This window comes from Podarcis filfolensis (assembly GCF_964270895.1).
Source record: "Podarcis filfolensis genome assembly, chromosome: 4".
In the NCBI taxonomy this organism is placed as follows: Eukaryota; Metazoa; Chordata; class Lepidosauria; order Squamata; family Lacertidae; genus Podarcis; species Podarcis filfolensis.
Genome location: NC_139607.1, coordinates 79,471,364 through 79,492,241, shown reverse-complemented (window position 1 = coordinate 79,492,241; position 20,878 = coordinate 79,471,364). Strand labels below are relative to the sequence as shown.

The window sequence follows — 20,878 nt, the reverse complement described above, 5'->3', positions numbered from 1 at the left end:
GCATAGCATGGCAGGAAAGAGCTGTCCAGCACCACCCAAGCCAAAGATGGAGAACCTGTGGTCCAGGGTGGAGAAAGCACAGGACCCGGGAAAAGGATAAACACACACACATGCACACTGCCATGGCTTAGATCAAAATCAGAGCTGCTCTAAAGTAAAATCAAAACCATCCAGGAGAAAGATGGAAAGGAAGGAAGGGGCAAGTTCTGTTAGATGAGCTTTAATATCTCTTCACCAACACGTTCAGGAGTAGAATGTTCACAGAGAGACTACTGGGAATGAGAGAGAAACTCGATTCAGCTTGCACTGAAAGGCAAACCTACCTAATTTTCACTTTCCAGAACAACATATGAACCAAAACACAACTACCCTTCAAAATCCACACTTCTCCAGATTTTGCAATTGCAGTTCTCCAGCCAAGCAATGCATACTATCTATCTATCTATCTATCTATCTATCTATCTATCTATCTGTGAAAGTAACACTTAAAAGTGCATTACATTGGGGAGAATTGCTTTGCAAAACTGTGCACATTAGAAAAAATTGCATACTGCTAAGACTTGCATATCAGGAGAAAATCCCATTAATATGATGGTGAATTTTCATGAGGCCTTTGCTGAAATAAATAAACTGCAAACTGGTACAAAAATGTGGAGAACTGAATTTGGACTTATTAGCAAGGCAGCAGTCACGGGATGCACGGGTTGTAGTCTGGATGAAGGAGCACAAACGTCATCAAATGCCTGGTCATCAATTGCCTCGGACAGAGAGCAATGGTATTGTGTGTGCATACACACACAATTTAGGATACAGGCCATCATAAACACACCCACACACCCATACCCACACCCATGAAATTAGGCCATCTGTCCTTAGAATAGATAGTGCTCATTGATCTATATGTGCATATGTGACCGCTGATCTATATGTGACACTGACCTATGTGTGCATTGGTCTGTATTTGCATATATGCATTTTTGCATTTAGTGTGCAAGGTTGTGCATGTTTTAATGCAGATTATGTGTATAATTACTGGGACCGGAGCAGGAGAGCAGGATAATTTAACCACCTTTCCCACTGCTGCAGGTCTGGAGGAAAAGCCCTACTCCGAATCTAATGTTTACATCCGGAAGGAGATGGATCACCGGGTGCACTAGTTATATGCACAAAACAGCGCACTGGTGGGTTTATGCTGGTTTATGCTAATCTCTCCGACAGTCAGTGCAGGCTTTGCTATTGCTGCTGCTGGCTGACAAATTGACAGGTTTCGTATTTTATTCAATTTGCGAACCGGCCAGAGCGGCAGGCAAGCGCAAGACATTAAAAAAAGCGCAAACGAGCCGTGTGTTTTAAAACGCACGAGCGCGCACTGCAGCGAAAATCCCCGGGCCGGTTTGCAAGGGTCAATCCGGCATCAGGCCCAGCCACGAGCAGAACCCTCCCTCTCCCTGGAGGACGCTAAAAGCGAAACTGGAAACCGATCGATCCGGAGCAGATTGGCAATGACCCTTTCCCCTCCCTCTGCCGCCCATCGCACCATCTCCCTTTCCGAAGAGCAGCTCTTTTGATTCCGCTCCCCCCCCCCAAGAATGCCCTGGCCTGACCTCATCCAACCAGGCGGGTAGGAAGGTGAATGATGTCACGAATCCCCAACCCGGTCGCCATGAAATATGCATGGAATGAGCCTCGCGCTTTCTCTCTATCGATATAAATATGAAATGGAAAGCTCGCGCGGGGAAGAAGCGAGAGGCGGCTTGCTGCTGCGCAGTGGATGCAGCGGCGGCGCGGGGATAATAAAGACGCGGAGGAGGAGGAGTGGGGGGCTCCGGGGGCGCGCTTCTCCCTCCCTCCGCTTCGCACCCCCCGACCCCCCTTACCAGCGGCCGAGTGGATCTTGGTTTTCCTCTGCAAGGACATCTTCAGCGCCTTGTCGAGGCCGCTGGGGTTCGGCATGCTGCAGCAGCCTGGCGCGCCGCGGCTCAGCAGAGCGCCCAGGCAGAGGCGGGAGACGAGCCCGGCGGCCGCCTAGGGCTGCGGCAGCGGCGGCAGGAGGAGAGGCGGAGGCGGCGGCGGCCGTGACGACCCCGCCATCCACTCCTGGCCGCTCGCTGCCTCGCGCGCGCAGCCCTCTCCCGCGCGCACGCGGCGGCGGCGGCGACGCCTCCCCTGCGGCTGGCGGGCGCTTTGGCCTCGCTTCTTGAGGGAGCTGCTCAGCCCGCGCGCCGCTTTTGGCCTCGGCTCTCCGCTGCGGCTCTGCGAAGGGCGAGGAGGGCGAGCGGGAGTTATAGGGCAGCGCCAGCCACCTCTGCGGGGAGAGAGAGGGGGAGCCTGGCCGAATGGAAGAGGAGGACTGGGGGGCGGGTGGTCCTCGCGCCACGCGCCGACTCGCCGCAACCTCCCGTCAGCTGCAGAGCAAGGTCTCCGCTCCGGCCGCCAGGGCGCACGTGCCTCACGAGGCCGGGAGTTTGGCGGGAAACGCGCCCGCTGCACGTGGGAAGCGTGGCCTTTGGGTGCGGGAGTCGTGCCCGTGCTGCGGGTAGTGGCGGCGGGGGCAGGTCGTGTCCGGCAAGAGGGACAGAGAGCTGGCGAAGAGCAGTCGCTGGCCAAACCATGTTTTGTGAATATATATACAGTGGTACCTCGGGTTACATACGCTTCAGGTTACAGACTCCGCTAACCCAGAAATAGTACCTCGGGTTAAGAACTTTGCTTCAGGATGAGAACAGAAATTGTGCAGCAGCAGGAGGCCCCATTAGCTAAAGTGGTGCTTCAGGTTAAGAACAGTTTCAGGTTAAGAACAGACCTCCAGAACGAATTAAGTACTTAACCCGAGGTACCACTGTATATATATATATTCATCCTATTTATTAAAGTCCTACTCCGCCCTTCATCCAAAGATCGCAGAGCGGTTCGCAACAGAAATAATTCAAAAGGAGAACACAAAAGTTCTGGCCCTTAGATGCTCAAAGAGCAAATTGTCTCCAGCAGGGGTGCCAACTGGAATAAAATGTTGCTAGATAATAGATCAGAAGACGCAGCGCCCACACATTTGAATGGCAATACTACCCATCAACTTGGGGGGGGGCTGAAGGGTCCTCGGCCCCTAGGAGTTGGCTCCTCCTTTGCCTTTTCAAAATGTGGGGGTTTTTTGTGGAGGGGTGTTATTTGATGGTTGTTTTTATATTGATTACCGGTATATATTCTCTGTTTTTATATTTTGATTTTGTTGTGTGAACTGACCTGAGACCTCCCGGTATAGGGCGGTACATAAATTCAATAAATAATAATAATCCTATGGCTGGCAAAGAGCCTAAACTAAATGCTTTCTGAGGCATTTAAAATTTTATTTATTAAATCTGTACACTGCTCTTCTTCTGAAGATCACAGGGCGGTTCACAACATAATACAAAAGGAGAACACAAAAGTTCTGGCTTCAGGATGCTCAAAAAAAATGAATTGTCTCTGGTTTCAGTCAGCAGGATCCCATCCACTCACAGTGCCAGCACAGTTGCTGTGTTCCTCTTGACGGGTAGCTGCTGGTGGTGATTTATGGCATTTTTGTTTTATTTCTAGCTGCAGGGAAGAGCTCTAGCTCAGGGTAGAGTGCCTGCTTGGCAGGCAGATGGGCCCAGGTTCAGTCAGCAGCATCTGCAAGAGAACTGCTGCAAAGGTGATTCCTCCTTGCAAACCATGCCCACCTGCCTCACACCTGATGCCATACGAGACATCAGATGTAGGGCAGGTGTCCACATGGAAAGAAGGGAACAACCAGGAGCTTAAATTGAGCTCCCAATTGCTCCTTTGCTGGAGCAAGGCGGTCGGAGTGACTGATATATCATTTGTGACGGGGGAGGGGAGAGGGGATGCTGGTGGGTGCATCATAAGTGGGGTTTTTCCTCTGCAGACCGGTGGGCTATCTCTCCACTTCATGTTTGTGGAAAACTAAGAAAATACTCGTGCAATGATACAAATTAGATTTATTGTTTCACCAAACAGGTTAATTACAGTGGTAGCAATTGGTCTCTACAGCCACAGCAGGCACTGTAACTCTCCAATAGCACACTCTTCCATTGTCTCTTGAGACAGACGGATGCCAACAAAATAAATAAATAGTTACAATAAATAACTAATGGACTGTTTGTAAAATGAAATTGACAGCAGGAACTATACTGCTTGCTGGGACTCAAAGAACTGATTGTTAATGTAAACATTAAATAAGAAGACCACCAGTAAACAGTCTTGTCTAGACTAGGAATCTCACCAGCCAGCTGCTCTTTAATTCCCACATCGATGTATCTATAAAGACAGTATTGATTCTTTTAAAAAGTGTAGCTGTATTGGTATTCTATAAACAGTGTGATTACTTATGTCAAGTGGCAGTAAGAGATCCAGAGATTCCATAAGAACATATTTGGGGACATTGGAGAGATTTATTTACAATATGGCTTTGGAACAAAGCCCTGATTGGTCGGTCTTCCTCTTCCATTTTTTAAACAAGGCTCTTGCATTATTTGACCCAGACTTCTAGTTTGTTCAGGTATATGATCTGTTATGCAGTCTGGAAGCAACATTTATTTGTTACTGTTTTTTACTTTTCTCCCAAAGGAGACCAGGGTTCCATGCACATAACCCAACAGACCGTCAGAATAAAACTGAAAATAATCATGTAAAAACCCCATAAAGCAGTAAATTCATGCACATTTCAGTCAGCAGAGTTACCTTAGAGGGCTCTCACCTGTGGCTCCTAGAAGCTGTCAGCATGCAACAGCTACCACATCCCAGGAAATGGCATCGACAGGCCAGCCAAACCAGATTAGGGTAGCCCTTGATGAGTTAGGGACTTCCCCTCCATGTGAAAACAGGCTGCAGCAAATTGAGTGGATGAGACCAACAGTGGATCCAATGGTCAATAAGGTGGTTTCTGCATGTGCTGTAGGGGGAAACTCTACAGGTAAGGAAAACTCTGATCCTAAACTTTGGCTGCCTTGAGGGATATCTTTGAGAGAAGAAAAGACAAGGAGTAAACCCTACACAAATCTGGAGTGGTGTCACTAAAATGGTTGGATGGTGCCTTGTAAGCCTCCTTCTGACAACTCCTGCAGCCAGGCTGAGGTTGAATGTATTGTTCTGGCTTCCTTTGGGCCAAGAGGGAGTCTTGTCTGGGCAGCTTGTGCCCTGAGGAGGTTACTTTGGTGCTGTTAACGCAGTGGTTTGGCTTCATTGTCTCTCAAGACAAACAGATGCCAAGTAGTAATAGTAGTTTGAACCAGTGCTTGGGACTCTTACATAGGGCTATTCTATGAGTTTTGAAGCTCAAAATTGTAACTCTATCTCTGTCTACAATGGTACATTTCAAAATCACTTGTGCATATGACACACTACTTAGCTGCTATATGTGGAAAAGTATAAAACTATGAGAATATCTTTGGTAAAGATTTTAACTTGACTTTGACTATAATGAGTAGAGCAGTGGAGTGACCTTGTAATTGTCTTTGTGAGTTATCAAATGGGTTTGTTGGACTGCTTCAGCTTATACACAGTTCAAGGGAGCAAAGAAAACAGGCATTTCAGCACCATGGCTAGCTCTGCAGTGTTCAAAGCAATCAGATGTTGTGAATTATTTCTTGATCAGCACTTGGATTATCATCTAGGCTTATTCACATTTCCTCCACCCTTGTAATGGTTCAAGCAGCATATTTCACAGCAGTGCTTCTATGCTTAAGGACAACATTTTTGAATGCAACGTGGAATAACATTGCAGGACAGGTTTATCTCTCTGATTTAGGCATGACAACTGCAGCCTGCTGCAAAATGCTACGGTTTAGAAATCTGCCACTCCATTCTACTTCACTCCTAGTTTTCCACTGCCCTCAATAGTTAGTCAACATCCTGTGACTTTCAAGCATGCCAGGCATGTATGGTTCATAAAAGGGCAACGAAAATAATTGAGCAGATAGCTCAACTTCCCTGTGAAGAAAGGTTGCAGCATTCGGAACTTTTTATTTTAGGCAAAAGGTTAATGAGAGGCGACATGATCAAAGTTTATTGGCACTTTCACAGGTGCCACATAATACCCGTACCACATCTGTAAGAACTTTATCATTTAGGGCAGTTGCACTTTGGCATTCCCTGCCTATTGATATCAGGCGGACACCTTCACTGTATTCTTTTCAGCTCCTGTCAAGTGGTATACAAATGTTAATAAATATTAATAAATAAGTTTGCAAAATTATGCATGGCAAGGAGAAGAGGTCCTACACATCTTGTTTACACCCAAATAGAGTGGGTTATATAACTGCAATTCACCCAATGCAAAATTCATAAAACCCAAACTGTTTAAATTTAAGGCAAATAACAACCCATTCCTAGGGCATACTCCCTGAATAAGCAAACAAAGCAAGGCATTTCAATCCACAGGCACCCATCGTAATGTCTCTCCAGTATGACAATGATGCCACTTCTGATGCACTGGATCCAGTGTGCTGTAGTGGTTAAGAGCAGTGGACCCGTAATCTGGTGAACCGCATTCGCTTCCCCACTCCTCCACAAGTCCAAACTCCTCCTCCTCTTCTTTTCAAGTATGTTGGTTCATGTGTTTATGATGGTGATTCTACATGTATTTATTTGAAAGAAAGTGGCTCTGAATTAAATGGTACTCCACTGCAATTCAATTTTCAAAGACCCATGTTTAGGACCATAACCTATATTGGCTCAAATCCAGTTGTGGATTAGAACAGCATTGGTAGTCTTAAATCTGCCCAAAGTTGCACCATGACCATTTGAAATTTTAGGGTCATTAAAAAATACCATCTCCCACCCACTCCATGTTGGAGGCATGTAAGGATAACAAGACTCTTGACACACAATCAATGGGGCAGAATCACTTCCTGAGCATCCAGAGTAAAGGTCGAAGAGATGAGCTACCAGTAATCTAGCTCAGAGATGGATTAGAGTCAAAAATAGTTGCAAGGAGGGACTTTCTAATGAAAGTGTCTTTGTGTTCACGATGCAGCAGACCTAACAGTACACAGATCCTCATAAATAAGGACATAGATCCCAGAGTCATAAATAACAGAAGAATAGTCCTGCTGGATCAGGCCAATGGCCCATATGGCATCCTGTTCACACAGTGGCCAACCAGATGTTCATGGGAAACCCATAAGCACAGCAGCACTCTCCCCTGTGGTTTCCAGCAACTGGTATATAGAAGCCTATCACCTCTGACTGTGGTGGCAGAACATATTCATTAGGGTTAGTAGCTGCTGACAGCCTTTTACTCTATGGATTTGTCTATTCTCCGAGTTGCTGGCCACCACTGCCTCTTAAGAGAGAATTCCCCAGTTTAACTATGCTCTCTGTAAAGACGTACTTTCTTTTCTCTCCTGAATCTTCAGCTTCATTGGATGTCAGTTCTAGTGTTATGCAGAGAGATGATTTTCTCCCTTTGTGCACACCATGCATCATTTTATACACTTCCATCATGTCACCTCTTAGCTGTCTTATGTGCACCAGAAAAGAGGAGGGTAAGTTCAAGTTGTTCCATGAGTGCAATGCTTTAGGGAACAATGCACAAGTTGATGCAACTCATATTTCTTCCCTGACTCCTCTGAAAGACTTCTTTACAAGATCCAAGAGACCTATCCAACATCATGGGATGTGTCTTACAGCTTTGCAATGAGGGAGGGAGAAGTTCTGTTGTGTGTTGAATGACTTCTCCAAGCACGCTGTTATTTAGCTGGATAAAACCGTGTCTCTCTACAAGTGTGTATATTTGCATGTGTTACTAAGAATTCATGTAAATTTGTAAGAAATGGAAGCACTGTTCCTTATACTGCCTACTACAACCTAGGTCCAATGAATTGGAATGGTTTGAGGGTTACAGCTAAAGAAAAGAGGCATTGCAGACTCCATTTTTAAAAGAGGACATTTTCCGTCTCATTCAGTTTTTAAGAGATACGCAAATGAGTCACACATCTGTTTTGTTCTTGCACTTTTATTATTTTGTCAGGTATTGGTATAAGCTTTAAGGTCCAAGTATACAGCTTCTCTTGCATTTCTGTAGTAAGCATACATCTTTCCCTTAACAAGTGATGGCATCTGATTCTCAGAAAACTCTCCACGGTTCAAAATTACATGTGCAGAAGAGACTGTCTTACAACAAAATGATAAAATGTACAAAAACGAAACATAAATCGTGCTTGCTGCTTGCAAGTTATTTATCCATGGCACTCTTCCACCATCAAATTAAAAAAAAAGTTTTCGAAAAAAACTAATTGGAATGTGCTTAAATGTCTGTTGAGTAACCTAAACATACGGTTTCTGTATTCGTTAAGCAATGTTCTGAGTTCAACGTAGAACTGGCGAACATAAATAGTTCTCTAATGTAATCTCATGGCTAAATAAACATTCTGTATAAGTCAGTCCTTTGAAGCAAATTTCAGTCGACCCCCAAGAACCACATCCACTGTAAAGGTTAATGGGCAACAGTAAGCCGTGTATAAAACATGCAAAAACTGCCTATAAAATTAATAAAATCAAATGGGCAGGGTATTCTATAAAAATATCCACTGCATATTTAAATCAAAACACTTACTCTATTTAAAGTACCTCCTGCCAGATGCCCAGGTTTCCAGTTACTTTTGCAACATAAAAAAGGATCGCTCATAGAGCAAATGGTTAACAAAAGATTATTTCAACAACTTCACAAAAACTGAAATCTCAATAAAGATCATACTGTTAACACAAACAATTACGTTTCTATATTACAGAAGTGCTTTATATAAGGGAATATTTTAGAAAAATATAATTGCATGAGGCCTATTCGATTGATCTTCACCCTTACACTTGCCTTTTACTGCCACATGTAGCGAGGTCACCTCCAATTTTAAACTTGTTTTACACACTCACTCCTCATATTCAAAGTTAGTAAAATACCACCAGGCTCCCAATGGAGTACACAAATTCAAAAATTTGAGGAATTATCCACTGCCTGCAATGTTAAGCTACTACAGGTTGTCGACAAATTGGGCAAGTGGAATTCTCAGAAAGCCAGCGATCAATACAGTGAAAATGGAACTCATGCATACAGGGCAACTGCCTTAGCTTATTTCCTGAAACATATTCATTAATGCAAACACTACAGGTCTTGCTTACTTCACCCTCTTCTGCACCAGGAAGCCCATAATTGCGAGTAGAAAGATTGTCAATTTGTTCTTTGGTTAACCCCCTCAAATGGTCACTAGTACTTTCATCTAATAAAAGGTAAGGTACAAGACGAAGGATGGGAAGTGTTCCACTTTCAACAAAACTGTTTGCATCTTGAAACTGTCTGTTACCTTGAGCTTCATTACTTTGATTGTAGTGTTGGGTCGCATTGGTTTCTCCATGCCATTCTCTGCTACCTTGCTCAGCAGGCCTGCTTCGAAGAGAAGCTTCACTGAACTCACCAACGCTGCTTAGAGTGTGCACGTTAAACAGTTCTGGCTGCGTGTCTGCCGAGTGCTGACCACTCCTCTGAGCTTCGGAATCTGACTCGGTGCCCATTAAGGAGCTTAGCTCTCCAAATCCAGTCATAATTTGCCGTAGAATTGATCTAAGAGCCGCCGATGAAGATTCCCCGAGCCCAATTTCAGATATCCTACGAAGGGGTATCCGTATGGTGCTAACGTACGTCCGTATGCCCGCATGTTCAGATCGTGAAACGGTCTGACGAAAACCCTCCCTATCGCTTTCGAAACTGACTGTGTTGTCTGCCGTGCCTGCTCTCGAACGAGTTCTAGTAGCAATGCTGTCTTGATCTCTATTTTCTCCAGTACGAATTCTTCTCACCTGAAGGTCTAATGTAATAATAGGATGTCTTCTAGGCGCAGTTGTGGGTCTGGTAGATTCCTCCTCTTCCAATGTTATGCCCAGTGTTGGCACTTGGTCCTCACCTTGCTCAGGAGGCGGCTGGGCTGTTTGCACCTGGCCAGACCTTCTGTGGATTTGCTGTGCATTCATACGTTGCCTTCTTTCCAAATGGGACTGAAACTGACTACTGAACGTTGATCTTAGTCTTAAAACTTCTGGCCTTTGCCTTGCATTCCTCCGAGTTCTAGCTCTCCTTCTGTGAACAGTCACTGACGAGACTCTGTGAATTCTCCTTTGCCTAATAATGTTGTGTTCATTGTCATCTAAGATGTTGTTGTGTGCTGCAAGGCCTGCTGAGCTTCTGTTTCTGACTCTGCCAGGGAATAACTGAGTTGATACTTCAGCATTTTGTGTCACTGAGCCACTAACGTTGCCAGCCCTTGATGAGGCAACTGCACGACCAACAGTCTCTCTCAATGTCCTGCTCCTTGTTCGGCTGGCTATGGGACTCTCTTCTATCAGAGACCCGTTCTCTACCTGCCTTCCATTGGGATCACCAAGAAGGTAGCCGTTCAATTCTTCCCCAGGAGCGTCAACACTGTTATGTTCGTGATTTATATTTATTTCGAGACTAAACCGAAATTCCCCGCTACTCGGGTTTGCTCGGCTTACAGCCCTCCAAGTCTGGTTCCCACTCTGTCCACTATGGCTGGAATTTCCTGTACGGTGGAATGTGCTCAGCCACTCTAGCAGCGAGCTGTTTGTTGAATTTCCCCCAACAGTTTCTGCATCTGTAAGTAGTTTTTTTAAAAAAAGAAAGAAGACATTTTTCATGACTCGCTTCACTTAGACAAAGCAGCTAACTGCAATTGTCACGTGACACCTGGAATACATGACAGTCAGTCATATAATCATCTATCACCTATCACATACAGAGCTCTCATTCTGCTTCCCTTACAAATGCTATGAAATCTAAAAGCCAACCACCCAGTACAGAGGTCAACTATGTTTGAAGAGTTATATTCTTTGCTTCTTAAAGATGTCAATCAAAAGCCTAATCTGATGCACTAGTCTCCCCACAACTTCTCGTGTATCTAAGAGCTGTGTACAACCTCTATATCTACCCTTCATGTAAAAAAATAACTGTCTCCCATCCCGAATCTATAGTCCCCACTCAATTATTTTCTGCTTCTGCTAGCCTAGAAATTTGAGGCATACATAATTATCTTTCATAGCTTTGATGCTACAATTTAGACCCAGCAAACAAGCCACATAATTTATACCTAGCTGTTTGTGTGTGCGGGCACCTGTATACACAACTGTGCACATGTCAGTCATATTGTGTACTGTTTGGACACGTGATCTCAGTAACGTGCGAATGAGCACTTTTAGAAATTCCAAATAAGCAGAACTCTTTTAAAGTTTTATGTTAGTGGGATTTCACCTACTAGTTTCTAGGTTCAAAACCCCGAGGAGCATAACTGAATATAGTAGGTGAAATTGAGGGGGGTGGGAATCACATGTGCAACTGGGTCTCAGTCTTGGAAGCAAAAATGAAAAGCTTTGAAAGAGCAAGCCATGCCTTGACAAAAATAGGGAAGTCCAATTTGCCCTGGTGGTATCTGGTACAAATAAATGTACAAGTTACAAGTGGGGAAGCCATTAAAATTGATAGGAAAACTGTGTGGAAGGTCATAGGAGAGGAGAGTAGTGTCTGGAGTTAGCAGCCCACAGCAGAGGAAGAAAGTAAATTGCTTCTCTATTCTCTCCTCACCCATCTATCTCTGTCCTCCTCATTGCTAGGGTCCAGAGTGCTCTTTCCTGCCTACCAGAACAGCCAAAAATAAGAAAGCAAGGTGAGAAAGCACCAAATACAGGAAAGGTTTTCAGGTGCAAAGAAGAATGTTGTGAGTCCAGCCTGTTTCAATTTGAATTCTTCTTCAGGGGCACTCTTAAGACCAACCAATTTTGGTCTTATTATCAGAATTATTTTGCAGCCAAGTTGGGTGTAAAGGCTGAAACTGGTTGTGCCTAAAACAAGGTATACTAACTCTGCGCATTCTAGTTTCATCTAATACTGCAGCTGGAAAGTGTTTTCATATAATGACAGCAAAAGGCCACAGATTACATCTTGAATAAGTAGCCAAAAATATTTGCACTACTCAGCAGAAGTATAGCGCCTTTGTGCCTTTCACTTCTCAGCAATCAATCCTTTCGCAGGATTAAACAACATCTTGATACAAAAAGCAGAGATAGCTTTACTCGCCATAAGTCTGATTTCTGCAGGTCTCTTTCCTTGTCCTTATATTAAACACTGCCCTTACCTTTCTGCGAAGTGCACTATATGCAGCCACAGAGCACAGACTCTCTTGCCTAGAAATCCTGCTCTAGTTTTCCTTAACTCCCATGCAGCAGCTGTGCACAATGAAAATACTACCCTTTCTCCAGCTGTTTACCTTCCTTTCCTTGGACAAGGTCATTGCAATAGGGTTTGTTGGCTGCTGATTTTAACAAATACTAATTTTGCTAAGGTATCTAAAGAGCCTGCACCTGCCAGAAGTTAATCAAGAGATTACTATATTAAAATAACAGCTTACCTCCGACAGTACCTCCTTCCCAGTCTCTATTTTCTCTGTCAGAATGTGATGCCAAATGCTCCTTTGCACCTAGCAAACGTTGCTGCAGCTCATTTGCTGTTATTTCTCCTGAAACAGATAGCAATATGACCAGTTTATTTATTGGTTCAGATACTGGGTGAAGACCTAGAAGCAAACAGAGCAGCTATTCAACATAGGAGTTAACCTGGCATGACCAGACTACAGAAGCAGAATTATAAGCATGCACTAGACACAAGGTTCTGCATTTTGACAATGCAGTTTTGATACAGCAATCCAAAACACTGGCTGGGAGTAACATCCAAAGCCCTGCCACTTGTGCTGGCCAGAGCAGATGGTGGCAGTGGTGGTTTTCTAAACATTTTTGCTGCTATAGTTTCAGGCTGACACAGTAAAGGGACCCTGGTTAGCCCCTTCTTTAGGATGTGGCCTGGCTTTGGATTCAGCAGATCCATTGCTGGCCCTTCTCTGCCACTATAATGTATCTTTTTTGGGCCTTTACAATGGTTTTCACAGGCAGCAGTATGCACTCCACCACACTTTCAGCAATTGGGCTGGGGGGTTTGGCTGCAGTGGTGACCCCATGCACCAATAAAGCCCAGTAGTGGGACACCTCTTCCTCTAAACCCATTTAACAGCACATATCAGGGGATTGGATTGCTGTGCCTAGCACTGACCAAAATGTAATGATTCTAGAATCAAGTTTAAGAAACTGAAATCTAATATTTTGTGTTTCCTCTGTTTTGCATGAACCTAGACTTCATTGCGAGCTAAAAGATGAAAGAACAAAGACCTAACTTGCAATGCACATTTAAAAAAAGAATTTCAAAGTTTTCAAAGCACACGAGGAACGAATTCTACCCATAATTATGTTTATCTACCCATTGCTTCATACCAAGTTTATTATACAGTTTCAAAATGGTGGATTAAAAAAGCTGTATTCAGTTTGTACTATGTTAACAGTAAAGCTGTATTAAATGTAAGAATTCTGCTCATCAATGGTTCCTCTTCATCCTGGAGAAGAGTGACTAGTGGGGTGCCACAGGGTTCTGTCTTGGGCCCGGTCTTATTTAACATCTTTATCAACAACTTGGATGATGGACTCAAGGGCATCCTGATCAAATTTGCAGATGACACCAAACTGGGAGGGGTGGCTAACACCCCAGAGGACAGGATCACACTTCAAAACGACCTTGACAGATTAGAGAACTGGGCCAATACAAACAAGATGAATTTTAACAGGGAGAAATGTAAAGTATTGCACTTGGGCAAAAAAAATGAGAGGCACAAATACAAGATGGGTGACACCTGACTTGAGAGCACTACATGTGAAAAGGATCTAGGAGTCTTGGTTGACCACAAACTTGACATGAGCCAACAGTGTGACGCGGCAGCTAAAAAAGCCAATGCAATTCTGGGCTGCATCAATAGGAGTATAGCATCTAGATCAAGGGAAGTAATAGTGCCACTGTATTCTGCTCTGGTCAGACCTCACCTGGAGTACTGTGTCCAGTTCTGGGCACCACAGTTCAAGAAGGACACTAACAAACTGGAACGTGTCCAGAGGAGGGCAACCAAAATGGTCAAAGGCCTGGAAACGATGCCTTACGAGGAACGGCTAAGGGAGCTGGGCATGTTTAGCCTGGAGAAGAGGAGGTTAAGGGGTGATATGATAGCCATGTTCAAATATATAAAAGGATGTCACATAGAGGAGGGAGAAAGGTTGTTTTCTGCTGCTCCAGAGAAGCGGACACGGAGCAATGGATCCAAACTACAAGAAAGAAGATTCCACCTAAACATTAGGAAGAACTGCCTGACAGTAAGAGCTGTTCGACAGTGGAATTTGCTGCCAAGGAGTGTGGTGGAGTCTCATTCTTTGGAGGTCTTTAAGCAGAGGCTTGACAACCATATGTCAGGAGTGCTCTGATGGTGTTTCCTGCTTGGCAGGGGGTTGGACTCGATGGCCCTTGTGGTCTCTTCCAACTCTATGATTCTATGATTCTATTAGATTTTGAGTACCGGAAGTCAAGTCTCACCTGGAGTCCCCAGAAGGTTGTGATCTCTCATTAACCTGTAGTCTTCATCACTGAGCTCATTAATAAACTGGTAATAGGCTTCCTCTCTATTAAGGCGTTCCTGTTGCCACTGTCGCTCATCTTCACCACTGTGGCTTTGAGATGTGGTCTGCCCACCATCTTCCCCTGAGTAAGAACTAGAGCAGTCCATTCTGGGAACACCAGACTGTTGTAAAATGGAAAGAAAAATAGAGGAAGTTATCTGGGCTGTGTGTTCCAAAATTGTTGGTGTGTTTGATTCGGCTCTTATATGTGTACTCAATATCATATACCATTATTTACTGTAGTCAATTCCTGGCTGCTAGGATGGCTGAGGTTGCAATTCAATGCACATTAAGTGTGGAGTCAGTTCTACTGAACACAATGTAACTTACTTCCAAATAGAAAAGTATTGGATCAGCTTGTAAGTTTGGGTTTAAATCTTACTCCAATGCATTTATCTTGTCAGGTTACTACTTCAAGTATTCAAAAGGTTACAGCCACTATGCAACAAGTATTTATGGTACAAATTATGCAGGAAATGGCAGGAAAGAGCATTAAGTTCATCTGGGTCTCTGTCGCTAAATATAACATGCAATAGAGTAAATTTAAGCAAATGGAGGCTGGCTAACATACGGTTCTCCAGTGACTGACTTACCTCTTCCAAGTGCCCTTTCGTGCAGATTGGTACCATACATAAACACATACGTACTTTTAAGAACTGTGAAAATCCTACACTAAGCAGTGGCCATCACTTACTCTCAACTACCTAAATAACTGCCCAGAGACAGCAGTTCATTAGCGTGTTAGGAGTAGAGCTGATTACAATGATAGGAGCAAAGCAATATCCTTTATCACAGAGCATATGTTTTGAATGCAGAAGGTCCCAGATTCAATCTGCAGCATCTCCTAGGGAGGACTGGCAGTGACCCCCTGTCTGAAATCCTGGAGACCTGCCATCAGTCAGTGTAGACAACACTGAAGTAGATGGCCCAATGATCTGCCTCAGCATTATGGCAGCTTACCTTTTACTTACTTATGATGGTTAACACTCAGGCATCTAACAGCAAAAAAAAATAGTACTAGGGATTTGAATGAAGAATCAACAGTAAGAGTGAAAGCAAAGTTCTCACGTTAAATATTTCCTTTTCCCTCAACCCTGCTAGGAGGTGGAGGTGATACAGATCTCTAGCAAGGTGTGATGTTGAGAATCATATCAGATAATTCCAGTCTTCATTTTTTTCCAGTGCTCTTTGAACAGGCAGGGTGAATGTTACGCAAATCCTGTATGAGAAGGTAAAAGAAACGTGTAGAACAATCTACGGTAACAAGCAAAAATCATTGGCTTGGAATTTAATAAATAACCCATCAACTTTCCAACCCCTCCACAGCTGCTTCCCTCTCATAGTGTCTATAGGTCCACTGTCTCTGAAGTCCACTGACTTTAACTGGACAGAGAAACATTCATCAATGGAACATTGTCCAGCAAGAAAGTGCAATGAAAGCATTTGTAACTCTTAAATTTCTGCAAGTCTCGCAATAGTTAAAGGCAAAGAACCCATCATGGGGGGGGGGGGGGGATATAAGCTGGAGGTTCGTCATCCGTAAAGTACAGCACAGCTTTTAAAGGACCTTTCAAACACCTATATCCATGAACATGGATATCCTTTTTAAACAATTCCTCATTTACTCCAACTTTGCTACCCCTTTCCTGCATAATATCCTTTCTAGATTATGCCCAGCGATGCTGGGCCATATGTAACCACTGTCCTTCAACCCACCATGGCAAGCCAAACTCGACAGGGTAATGGCATTTAGTCTATTGCACAAAACACGCTCCCACCCCGGCATGGTGGATCTCGGGGCACCTTTCAGACATTTACGGCAGCATAAACTTGAGCTGCTAAGGTGCCACAAAGCTTTTGAATTAAAGCCAGCTCCTCTCCCTCCCCCTCCCCAACACGTCTTTGCCAAGCCTCCCTGGAGCTTTGGCCGGAGGCGCTGAGCTCCTCCCTCCGCCCCGGCCACATTTAAGAGCCCTGGGCGGGGGGGCGACTCCCAGCCAGCCACCTGCTGGAAAGACGCTCCGGGGTCCGCTCCGGTTCCCGAGCAGCACCCACCGGAGCCCGTTAGGCCGGGGCCCGGGCTAGGGTATAACGGCCGGTTGCTGGGAGACCAGGGTAAACCTAGGCAGCGACGCCCACACAAACCCCTCTTCGCCCCCGGCAGCTATGAGGAAAGTATCCTCCAACAGATTGCTTCCCGTAATAAAAACGCGCCCCCGCCCGCCCCGCCTTTCCTCGGCAGCGGCTACCAGCAAGAAACCGACAACCCGGCCAACTGCAAGGCACCGAGGTGCACCGGCAACAGCGGGCCGCCGGCTGCTGGTGCCTCGGCTCTCAGTTCCGCCAAGAAACGCGCAGGCGCAGGATCACACCTCTCCCCGCCCATTCTAGGCAGCGCAAGAGCGCTCCCGTGGGAAACGAGCTGGCGCAGGCGGGGAAAGAGAGGCTGCCCGATCCCCGGGCGGCTTCTCCGGGGCGCAGGAAAGCTGCGTGGCCGGCAGTGCCGTCCGAGCATGTCAGGAAGAGCGATAAAAAGTTAAACTAATTGGAAATAACTTGCAGGTGACAGATTGGCTTAGAAATTTATATAAGTTAAGTGATGTTTAACATGTACAATTTTGAATTGAAAAGATATAAGGATGTTAATGAACTAAGTTAGGTTTATAAGAATTAGGATTTGGAAAGCCAATATAAGGATATGCATGGAAATTCAACCAAGGGGAAACGAGGAAGTCACTTAACAATGTTAATAAGTGTAATTTTAATAAGGTTATGATTTATATTTGTTTGTGTGCTTTATTTGTTTATAATTTTGTGAAAATTAATAAAAAAATTGAAGGGGAAAAAAAGAAAGAGCAATAAAAGGGGAAAGCGGGTTGAGTGAGCAAGTTCTGGGGGACCAACCATTGGGGACTCAGGGGCCAACCAGCCGAGCCCCCTCTCTGGGCGGGGCACAGCAGCAAGGGCAACTGAAGCACAGGCTGCTACTGGGCACGATCGTATTCAGCGCTTTACCCAAATAGAGAGTGTCGAGTGTAAAGAGGAGGTAGTCAGTGTGTTGCCCTCCAGATGTTGCTGGACTTCCAACTCCCAACATCCCCAGCCAGTCAGGGATACGGCGGGATTTAGTCCAAATGCATCTGGAAGGCGCCCGGTTTCTCAGCACAGAGTAATCCACAGGAGTGGCTGCAGGTGTGACGGGAGTGGTTATATGCAAGTTGCACCAGCTCCAGAGAGGAGCTGTTGCCTTTTTCTCTCTCTCGGGAAGTACAGCAGACAGCATTGGGTCTACACATAGAAAGCTGCCAGTCAGAGGGTCTACACATAGAAAGCTGCCAGTCAGAATACACAGTACTGAACTAGATTGGCCAGCGGGTCTGACTGAGTATAAAGCATCTTTCTACACTCCCAAGACAAGCTCCTTAGGAAAAAAATATGCATTGGCTACCATCCCTAATAGGTAGGCCTGGAACCTTTTGAGATGAAAAAGATGAGATGTGCTGATAAATATTTGATGGTTTTCTGCCTTTTAATGGAACTTCAAAATCTGCCATGACATGGCCTGCCTCACTGCACCCATTATACAGTGGTTTTATGTATAACCAAAGTTAAAAGAGAATTTGCAGCAAAACTGATGGAAAGGATTCACACACTTTGCTACCACAAAATGCATCTGCGGGGGGTTTTTTTTTGGTGTGCATTATGCTTTCCAGGTCACATACGGTCAGTCACATGTGCACACTGGTAATTTTCCATCATTCCTGATGACAGATACAAAATGAAAGCCATAGTAACCTATTTACCCCAGCAATCTGCCTATGAGCAGTATAGAATTAGAAATCTGCCTGCTAGACAATAGGAATTCATATGTGCACATATATAGGTGTTCTATGGGAGACTATGGGGACAGTGGAGGGAAATTCACTCTTTATAGTAGATGAACATAGAAATTCATTGAAACACATTATTCACCCGTCCTTCAATCCGACGTCAATAACTGTGGGTGGTATCCAACTAACTTGTTCCATCAGTGCAAGAAAATTTGCTTGTGCAACAGAACTTTCCCTCCTCTCCTGCCCCTATGTGCCCCACAAATATGTTGTGGGGGTTTCCATAACCCTCTGGAGCAAATTTGGGAATGGTGCTAGACATGTGATTGGGGCGGGGGAGTTCTGCTGCACAAACAGAAATGCTTGTGTTGATGGAATGAGTTAGTTGGATGATGCCCCATGGATTTAGGCCTAAGGAAGCTCCTAGTTCTCGCTTTCTTCCAACTGATGTCAACCTCTGAACAGCAACACTATGCAGACCTATGTAATGTATAGGACCCATTGAACTCAGTGGGACTAACTTTTCAATAAACATGCAAAGAAATAGATTGTGAGACTCTTCCTGGTTCACATCTTCCTGGTCTTGGGCAGTGAATTCCAGTAATAGTCATTTTATAGAATTATGCATAGCCTCCTGCCTCATAGTCTCCTGTTTGTTTCCACAAACCAAAAAATATCTTACTTGGGCATCAAGATTTTAATTCCACAATCGTATATTCTCGAATGTAATCAATTATGCTGCTTTAGTCTAAGCAATTGTCCCCTCCACTTCACAATCTATTACTATTCTTTCATCAAACTCGATTTGCTCTGCAACCAGCTTTCACAAAGCCATTACTGTAACTTCTCTTCAAAACAATCAAAACAATTCCCTCTCCCCCAAACTCATACAGTAATAGATCATGTGAAACAGTATTAGGGCATTAGAAGAGAATGCATAGTTGAAACCATTTTGGGCATACAGTTGTTTTATTCTCTCAGGTTCACATTGGATTAATTACTACTTAGTCTGCAGAAAAATAAAACTGGTTGCTCTCCCTCTTCACTTCACAAAACCACCCTTTCCTTGGAAAATTCATATAAATAGGCTAAAGAGGGCAGCAGATTTCAAATAATGGTGAATGTGCTGCAGTGATCTGTTAAATTGATACAAATTTAAACTGAGCACTGTTCCAATCTACTAAAAGAATAAAGGACAATGACTCAATTGTAGGCTGTTGAAATGATATGCTTACTGAAAAGCCCTGTAACACTTTTCTAAATGCAAGAATCAATTATGAAAAGATCTATATTGAATTATTGTGTACAGTAAATTCATTTTATGGTGTGAACTGTCATGCATGGCAGAAGTGCCATTTTGATGGGTGGGGGACAATATTCACTACAAGATTCAAGGCCTGCTACTTAGCTACATTCAGCTGCAGACTGAGAAGCGGATCTGAAGCTCAGTGGAGCAGCATAGATTTTCATTCAAAAGATCTCACTTTCTACCCGACTTTTAGGGGAAGACTGCATTCATGCAGTCTTGCTATAACGCTTGCTTTCTCATGCAAAGTAGGTCGGCAGTGGCCTTAAACTGTCTCTGGGTGGAGCTAGGAGTCCACCATTACTATCGTGTCCACGTTTAGGAGGGATAATAAAGCTCTGCCTCCGTCACCCAAGGCTGGGCCTTCCAGCTGTTACGGGGGACCCAACTCCCATCAGCCTCAGGGATGAAGAGAGTTGGGTCACGGGTTCGCCACAACCGGCTCTACGCCGCCCCAGAGCAGCCCTGGGAGGGTCAGGGCTTTGCTGCCTTCCCCCACTCCACACATTACGTCTTCCGGTTTAAAAGCAAAATGCATTTCAACAACACGAAGCAACCCCGTGACATAATAACGCTATGAAATAAAGGCTGTCAGGTCAACCTTGGAAAATGTTGCTGCACCTGCTGGTGTAGTCTCATATGTGCTGCATTTAGTAGTTCTCCTTCAAGGCATCTCCCTTTTGCCGCCCGTCCACACTCCAGAGCCAACTCCAACCTTTCCTTCCTTCCTTCCCAAAACGCGTTTCCTTGGAGATGGCGCATCAATCGCGAACCCCGAGGACTTAAATTCCTATCACGCGCCAAGCCCACATCCGGTGACTACAACCCCCAGCATGCAACGCTGCATCCACCGCCGTCAAACCCCGGGTTCCAAGCACGACCCGAAGACTAATTCCCATCACGCGCCAAGCCCACATCCGGGGACCCTCTGACTACAACTCCCGACATGCCCGTTTATCGCGCAGGCCGCCTTATGGGGGCGTCCCACTTTGGTCTCTATTCGCTTCACCTGCCCAAGCCTTTCGGCTGGTGGCCGCCGAGGCGCGGTGCATGCCGGGGGAAGGGAACTGAGGTGAGGAGACGTGCGAAGAGGGGGCGTGGCCTGAGAGCCGGTTGGATTCCACGTGGTGCGCTTTCTAGTACCGAGAGAGATACCAAA

At 44.9% G+C, this 20,878-nt stretch overlaps 2 protein-coding genes across 12 annotated transcripts in view; both read right to left on the bottom strand.

Moving 5' to 3' along the window:
• Positions 1–2,440, bottom strand: part of ATP8A2 (ATPase phospholipid transporting 8A2) — a 325,405-nt gene extending 322,965 nt beyond the window's left edge. For 4 of the 7 annotated variants that reach the window (XM_083609007.1, XM_083609009.1, XM_083609010.1 and 1 more), the window contains exon 1: positions 1,878–2,440. In XM_083609007.1, coding sequence (XP_083465133.1) covers positions 1,878–1,953 — 76 coding nt within the window. In that variant the 5' untranslated portion in view covers positions 1,954–2,440. The remainder of the gene's footprint in view (positions 1–1,877) is intronic. The other 3 variants (XM_083609011.1, XM_083609012.1, XM_083609014.1) reach the window with 2 other exon arrangements.
• A 5,537-nt stretch (positions 2,441–7,977) lies between these two features.
• Positions 7,978–20,822, bottom strand: RNF6 (ring finger protein 6). Of its 5 annotated transcripts, none has more exons than XM_083609151.1 (5): positions 20,341–20,822; positions 15,652–15,802; positions 14,501–14,705; positions 12,447–12,554; positions 7,978–10,640 (listed from the first exon to the last, which is right to left on the bottom strand). In XM_083609151.1, exons 3-5 carry the CDS (start codon positions 14,688–14,690, stop codon positions 8,998–9,000), a joined length of 1,941 nt encoding a protein of 646 aa, XP_083465277.1. In that variant the 5' UTR covers positions 14,691–14,705; positions 15,652–15,802; positions 20,341–20,822; the 3' UTR covers positions 7,978–8,997. The 5 variants fall into 5 exon arrangements, with proteins under 5 accessions (XP_083465277.1, XP_083465279.1, XP_083465278.1 ...); XM_083609153.1 differs by having other exon boundaries at positions 20,321–20,674; XM_083609152.1 differs by lacking the exon at positions 20,341–20,822 and adding an exon at positions 16,833–16,947.
• Between the last annotated feature and the right edge of the window lie 56 nt (positions 20,823–20,878).

Bases quoted from the DNA above. Each gene is read 5' to 3' on its own strand.
- RNF6 (XM_083609151.1), bottom strand. From the start codon at position 14,690: ATGGACTGCTCTAGTTCTTACTCAGGGGAAGATGGTGGGCAGACCACA. The intron at 12,555-14,500 runs GTGAGACTTGAC...TATCTGTTTCAG, and splicing joins CAACCTTCTGGGGACTCCAG to GAGAAATAACAGCAAATGAG. The intron at 10,641-12,446 runs GTAAGCTGTTAT...AACTACTTACAG, and splicing joins GGAAGGAGGTACTGTCGGAG to ATGCAGAAACTGTTGGGGGA.